We start from the raw sequence: 7,567 nt of genomic DNA on the forward strand, positions 1-7,567 counted from the left end.
TCTTCATTCCCTCATCGTTTCTGAGTACATTTTAAAGTTAACTTTGTTGTTACTATTGTTGCTACTGCAAATGCTCTTTAAAGTTAACTTTGTTGTTGTTACTTGTATCTAATACAAATATGCATAGTAAACACAGATACATGTACAAGAACATGAATTAAAACTGCAGCATAAGGTGGAACCCAATTTTCCAAGGTTGGTGCAATCAGAATAAGAAAATATAAAAGCAAAGACTTTGATTACAGTCTGGTAATTTTAGCAGTACGTTATACATCAAGCAATCACCATTCTTCCTTCTGTGAATATTCATGTTGAGAAAATTTGAGAAGTCACTGTTGCTCTTCTATGCCTGCACCAGTCTTGCTGCCGCAAAGAAGCAACATAATGGCAGAACAAGGACAATCCTGCAGAGTCTACATCCTCTACAATAACATAATTCTGAGCTTTTAGTAAAAGAAATTGGTACATGGTCCAAAATTTGTATAACAAATGCAAACTTATGAGAATAGCTGGATATAGGCAATATGCCAATCCTACCCTAATATAAGCTCCTCCAATTCATCAACCACCATCTTGTAGCAGATGTAGTTTTCATCCTAGATAAATGGCAAATACATAATCATGTATTAGGTTTAAAAAACATAGGAAAATTATTCGTAAATCCTAATTATTAACAAACAATTTAGAATTTACTCACTAATTACAATCACACATACCACTTGAAAGAAGCATATCTAAATTTCTAAATTCAAAAGTCAATAATTCTAAATAAGATCAATGTCATTTTCCCTTCACTGCCAACCTAAAAGTAGATCTACTTAAATCCTTTAAATCTAAAAAAAGATTAAAGTACAATTGGATCCATTTATACAGCCAATTTCACCTGTTTCTCAACGTAGATCTCAAAAACAGAAAAACAATGATAACCTTATTCCCATCCCCCTTCCCCTCCACCAATTCTTACTACACCTGGAAATTTTTTGCTTTTTTATGAGATTGGCTTAAACATGAGTTGGTGTGGGTTATTTAAGCAAATTTATAGATTAGATGTCATGATTCTGATGAAGCTGCTGGGTACAAACAGAGTATTCTCTGGGCCAAATCAATCATACGTAGTAAATTCAGTGCACTTTAACAAACTATGCAGTATCTGATAGAGTGATAGTGTTAACACTATTTTTCTAGGATAGGTGCACAATTACCCCCTCGATGAATCCCTATCTCAAGGTGGTCTGTGGAAGGTGGCTGATGAGGAATAATATTCAGGGGAAGGGGGAAAGGAGTTTTGAACCCCGGACTGAAATGTTATATACACCCGAGTGCAAGATGCACCAAGGTTATTTTTTTTGCAAAAAATACGTTAGGTGTACCGTGCACCTGGGTGTATATAACAACCTTTGACCCAAGACGACCTAAGTTGTGAACTTATGGAAGCTAAGGGGTTCAACCATTTGATCTCTACTCAATTCTCTAGTTTAATAGTTTAACACTACACTCCAGGAAATTGCTAGCACTAATAAACCAGATATTCATAAATCAATCCAGATCCAGAGTTCATGTGTATACATATAATAGCAGAAACAATGCAACATATATACTTGACATCCAAAGTATGAAACAGAATCAGCATCACCAGGGCAATAATAACGGACAAATATACTTCTCTTTTTTATACGTGCTTATGAATTGTTGTTTTTTTTTTGCTCTTCTGACATGCTTTTCCACTCTTCACCAATGATCTTTGATGCCTAGCCTATCAATCACATACTATGCCATATAAACACTACTCACCACTCACTTTAAAGTTTAAACTATTATCAGCCATGTTGTCAACATATACATAAATTCTCAAGTCAACGTAAAGCTAATTTACGTCACCAATCAATAAAGTATGAGTAATTGTTTTCCCCAATTTCCCATTAATACTCCCATCAAAATAGAAAAACTCAAATAAAAATTAAACCTGGATGATCCAAGTAATCAAAAGGGAACCAGAAAACTATCGGAATATAGTGACTACTTTTGGATCAAATTTCACAACTAAATTCAATTTTATTTCCCCTCTAAACGGAAATTCAACAACACCCATCGACACAACTTCAGTCTAAATGCATTAATAAATAAAACCAAATCCCAAAATTCAAAAATAAACACCCAAAAAATATACATGAGATTATGAGAAATGGACTAAACATAAATAATCAAGGAAATATACCAGTCAAAGAATTAAAACCTCCTGTCAAGAGTGCCCATGCTAGGCAGCTTGTCGAAACTGAGGGAGTCCTCTAAACTTGACATACTGAAAGTAATAAATTTGGCACGGGAAAAAACTAAAAAAAAATTAGCAAACTACTCCATCAATACTTCAATAAATCCATAAACAATTTTAGCATCTTGTCTATAAGCTACAAACCGTCACATACCAAATTTTTAAAGAGGTGCATTAAACGGAAGAAATCAATGAGTCACTTCATCACCCAATATTGTAAATCTATAACTGCATTTCTATAAGCTTGTTAAGAAATAGATGAGTCAAGTACTACCTATACTGCACACTCCATGTGCATGAACCTACACAACACTCTTCAATCTGCCTGTTTTTGTTTGAGAGTTTATTAGATCCTAGGAATATGATCAGATTGCTTGCACTATTTTATTCACACAAGATACAAATCAAGTGGTTACCTCATAAGCCACTTTAATAGAAAAGGAGAAGCTTGGAAGCCGACAATCTTAAATATGCTCAACCCATTAAAGCTACACACAGTTCAAAATCAAGCAAAATTTGAAACTAAGAAAAGAAAAAAAATTGCATTTAGGTCTTCACTAATTATAACTATTAATTCAATAATCCAACGTAGAATTACAAATGGTATTTGACACAACATCCAATTTAGATGCCTATTAGAGCATGAACCATTATCAGGTCTCTTCATCCCAACAAATCACCCGATCAACAAAGCTAGTATAACCAACCAGAACCGCACACAATGATTGCCACTCAATTTACTCAAAATTAATAAATGAAATAATTATATAAATAAATAAAGCAAGAAGTCAAGAATAGTTTACATACCAAGACCACTCTCAAGATCTTTCTCATCTTCCCGTGGTGCCTCATGAGTGAGTTGACCTTCTAGATCCACAAAATCTGGATTCAGTCCATGCCTTGTAGATGATCCTGTAGATCCAAATAATCAGAAGCAAGACTTACAGCATTATTTAGAATTTTTTTTTTGACAGAAGCATTATTTAGAATTGAAATAACTAAATAAGCCATCATACCTTAAATATAACACCAAACTTGAAATCTAGCCTTTTCAATGAAAAACAGACCTTCAATTCAATTAGAAATTGTACCCTCTAATGGTAATCTATTTATATTTAGGTATGAATTTAGATTTAGAGTTTTAGATCTATTCCATCAGTTAAATTCATGATCTATTACATGGATTTTCTCCATCAAAAAATAAAAACTGCATATTACGATACACCACTCTCTTATGATTATAAATACCACAATAAACAAATGCAAATCAAATATCATACCTGAACAATAACAAAAACAACAGTACAAGTAAAAGCTGCAAAACCCCAAAACAAAATGAATTTTCTTGGCAGGTATACTTAATTTTACTTGCCTAGCGTTTCTTAAACATGCAAGTAGTGAGAATAAAGTTGCAAGATTTAAGCATAATGCCGGTTTATTACAGACAGAACATCCACCAACTAAATAAAACATGTTAAGCCCAAAAATACACTTTACGAACCCAATCAAGCTCACTTAACGAATTCAAGCAGCAAACGAAACCAATCAAACTCACCTAACATCCCATGCAAAAAACAATTAAACCAACAGGACACCAAGATTCAAAAGCAAAACAAAATTACCCAAATTCACTCCATAAAAAACACATAACTGCTATAAAAATCAATCATAAAAATTAGGAAAAAATCAATCAAAAAAGAGGAGAGAGAAAGAGGAACCAAACCATATTTGCGAAGACGATGGACGACGGAACTCTTGTGCATAGCAGCCAAGACATTCTTTTGAATTGAGCCGTGCAATGAAAGCAGCCATTAAAAAGCAGAGGTGATTACAGGCTTCACACTTCACTTTAGAAACACTTATATGCAGACCTATTTAAAAATTGAAGCTGTGTCATCTCACCATGCGTGATGTTCTGTCAAAAACAGCATGATGCATCAGTATCCCAGCAGCAACAGAAACATTAAAAGAATCAACCATGCCGTTCATAGGAATACTGCAGTGCAAGTCTGAAAACTCTAAAGCTTCTTCACTAATTCCCCTGTAAGAATGCATATATTATCAGCATTCTTTTTTCCATAATCATCCCCCAAGCCATTCACAAATGCCAAGTGATGAAGTGTTCACATAACCAAATCATTTTTAAGCCAGCATTTAATTTCTTTTTCCCCCTCTGACACAAAACGAAGATAAATACAGTAAACTAAGAAAAATCAAGATAATTTATCATAGATTCAGAGTATAAATTAGGAAGCTCTAGAGTCTAGAGTTGCAAGCTGATACGAATATCAGACGTATGATCAATTGCAGCCCTTACATCGATTAACAGTTTTCATATTATTGCACACACAATGGATATTACATTCTACTGCTAAATCTAAAGCAAGCAATACTCAAGTTTAATAGATTATAATAAGTAAATTAACTATAAAGCACAAGCCTAAATTTTAGGAAAAGAGTTTTAAGATGTGAAAATCCATGAGACATGCAACCGGAAATCTGCAAGGGATACCCAATTATTGGAAATTCTACCATATGAAGGCCACACACTTTAAACTCTACAACTTTACAGTACATACTACATACTCAAGAGCTAGGCTTTGATCCCATTCGCCTTGAGGGTATTAAAAGCTTTGTTTTTTAACCTCAAAGAAGTTTAAGAAAAAAACAGCTCGGACAGAGCAATAGGTTCAGATAAGGGCCACCAGGTCTATTTTGCACACTATAAATAAGTTCAACTAATTCTTTTTTTTTTTTTTTTTTTCTTTGAATAGAAGTTCAACTTCAGAAAGCTCAAATATATACATTTAAACTCTAACAAGGGGAATTTAGATGAGAACTGCAATGCCAAAGTAACATCACCACTTGATCAAATGGGCTATAACAATTTTGTTGAGGGAGAGAAGGAATTAAGTAACCACCAAATTAAATTTTGAGGATAATAATGAAGATCAGTAAAGACAAGAGCAAGTGAAGCATCTATGTACTCCTTTCCCTATAATTTCAAGTAATATTCCAATTCTAAGGGTGTCGAATATCCTATTGGATTTTAAGACATAAATCTTTCGCCCTTGAAAAGAAATACCCTCAATTACACTATAAAAAGACTTTAACAAACAGAAAGTGACATGAATATGCCTCACAATTCTTTTCACAGTGTAATAGTAATTCACAGACATAAAATAACAGGTAAGACTGTGGGAGAAAATAATGTTATCATGCTTAATCGGTAATAAATAGGCATAATTTGAAACATTGGAAGAAATGAATAAAACAAAATTAAATTAACTATACGAAGCTGAAGAACAACAATTACCTGTTCTCGTTCCCAACAACAATGGCAGTTGGGCATGACCAATCCATGTCATATATAGAAACCTGATTGTAATGGAGGATATTACATAAAGCACTACTAAATCAAAGAGTAATCCACAATATGCAACAGAAAGATGACTGAGAGGCACAGAGGAGATCCTGTAAAATAAGAGCTAAAATAAAATTTCAAGAAGTCTGATTATTACTGTATCTATTCCGAGATGTGTAGTGGCTATTCTGTAACCACGTGACTTCAGAACATTAAAGCAATCTCGAGTAGAGTTCCAGACCTCTAAATCTAGCCACTTTTCAGAACCCATGCTGACATGTCGATTATCTCTAAACCTGTGTTCACAATCAGAAACCGTAATTAACAATTTCAGTCAAAGGTGTAAGTGTTTTGGAATCACTTAGGATTCTGTATATGGGTGCTCTAAAGCGCCAAAAAATCTAATTATTGCCATTGTTGAAACTCAAAACCTCCGATGTTACACCTTCAACATCAATTGCATGCTCTTATATTTGTCATATTAATCAAATCAACTACAACTCCTCCCAAAATCAACAGACTAATATACATAACCCAATTGCATGTTTTTTTTTTTTTTTTTTTTTTTTTTTTTTTTGCGTTCAAAAATTTCTGTTTTACTTGATCTAACGAAATAATCTAATTGAATTTTATTAGTCAGAAACCTCAATTGCAACTATCTTATATTTCCTCATTTCGTCTCAACTCTCAAGCATGCAAAATTGCAAACAGCCGCCAAAAGATCTAATTATCGCCATTGTTAAACCTCATCCTCCACTGTTAGACCTCCAACATCAATTGCATGCTCTTATATTATATTACACTTTTTAATCTAAATTAGCTCAACCAAATGTAAAAAGAAAACCTAAATTTTATTTGATAGAGTTTGTCAATTGTGAATTCAGAATTAGTACCTTCACAGCAGATACACCCATCTCACTGACACCTTCAAAACCTGAGTGATTGTCTACAAGAGTACCCAGAAATGACCCTGGAGAAACAATCGAAATCAGTAAAATTCAGAGAGAAACAATCGAAATCAGTAAAATTCAAAACTCAAATAATAAACCCAAAAAATTAAACAAATATACACTAAATCACCTCATATAAGCTTCAATGGCGAACAAAAAGAAGAAAACCAAAATAAAAGAAGCAAGTACGAAGAGAGAATCAAATCAAAATTAAAAATCAAAATTAAAAATCAAAATAGAGGAGGAGAGAGAAAGAGAGTAGGAAGAGGGTGAGCCAAATGAGTGATGGTGAGGAAAAAACGGGAAAGCAACAACAGCAAAAGACAACGGGTGGCAAAACCGTGAAACAAACCCCAGAAGAAGGGTAGAATCGTCCGCGCAGTCATACTGTTCATAAGGAACAGTGCCGGTGGTCTACTGACTTTTAAAGAGTTATAGATTATAGATGATATTATGTTGCTGTATATAGACTAGTATGACCCATATATTCTAAATATGATCTGCGCATCGTGATGTAATTTTGTAATCTAAACACTGTCTGTGTACTGTTAAGTATTTTTGTAACTTTTTATTTAAAGTAAATAGATTAGTTATTTAAATAGTTCAATCTAAAGAAGTCCATGAAGTGAAGGAGCAAGGTGGATGGAGATCCATGAAGGTTCAAGTGGGAGCATTTTAATTCTAGTTTTCTTAGAACTAAGGGGCCATACTATGTCATGCTTTATTTTATGCATTAGTAGATTATACATGCTAGATTTTATTTATGTTGATTGATGATGTGCTAGAGTTCACTAAATAATCACAACATAATAAATATAGGTCTTGGTAATATTGAGATTGCTTTTCCAATTAAAGACCCAACAACCCTTTGATAATTAATGATAGGTCATGCCAAAGCTTGGTGTCATTTTTATAACTTAGGTGACTTGGGGTAAATCAAGTTTTACAATTTTAATTGGTTATGTTGAACAAGGTTACCTAAAG

At 33.4% G+C, this 7,567-nt stretch overlaps 1 protein-coding gene across 7 annotated transcripts; it reads right to left on the reverse strand.

Moving 5' to 3' along the window:
• Window positions 1-211: 211 nt before the first annotated feature.
• On the reverse strand, window positions 212-7,011 carry LOC110703716 (tRNA (guanosine(18)-2'-O)-methyltransferase-like). 7 transcript variants are annotated; one of them, XR_002507739.1, is made up of 10 exons: window positions 6,714-7,011; window positions 6,527-6,603; window positions 5,791-5,929; window positions 5,586-5,647; window positions 4,172-4,184; window positions 3,993-4,047; window positions 3,077-3,181; window positions 2,216-2,330; window positions 538-596; window positions 212-422 (listed from the first exon to the last, which is right to left on the reverse strand). XR_002507739.1 is itself a non-coding variant. In XM_021881503.1 (9 exons), exons 3-8 carry the CDS (start codon window positions 5,902-5,904, stop codon window positions 2,227-2,229), a joined length of 579 nt encoding a protein of 192 aa, XP_021737195.1. In that variant the 5' UTR covers window positions 5,905-5,929; window positions 6,527-6,603; window positions 6,714-7,003; the 3' UTR covers window positions 212-596; window positions 2,216-2,226. The 7 variants fall into 7 exon arrangements, 2 of the variants coding, with proteins under 2 accessions (XP_021737195.1, XP_021737196.1); XR_002507740.1 differs by having other exon boundaries at window positions 4,172-4,310; window positions 5,586-5,743; window positions 5,875-5,929; window positions 6,714-7,010; XR_002507736.1 differs by having other exon boundaries at window positions 4,172-4,310; window positions 6,714-7,003.
• Window positions 7,012-7,567: the final 556 nt, after the last annotated feature.

This window comes from Chenopodium quinoa, unplaced genomic scaffold (genome assembly GCF_001683475.1).
Source record: "Chenopodium quinoa cultivar QQ74 unplaced genomic scaffold, ASM168347v1, whole genome shotgun sequence".
Classification (NCBI taxonomy): Eukaryota; Viridiplantae; Streptophyta; class Magnoliopsida; order Caryophyllales; family Amaranthaceae; genus Chenopodium; species Chenopodium quinoa.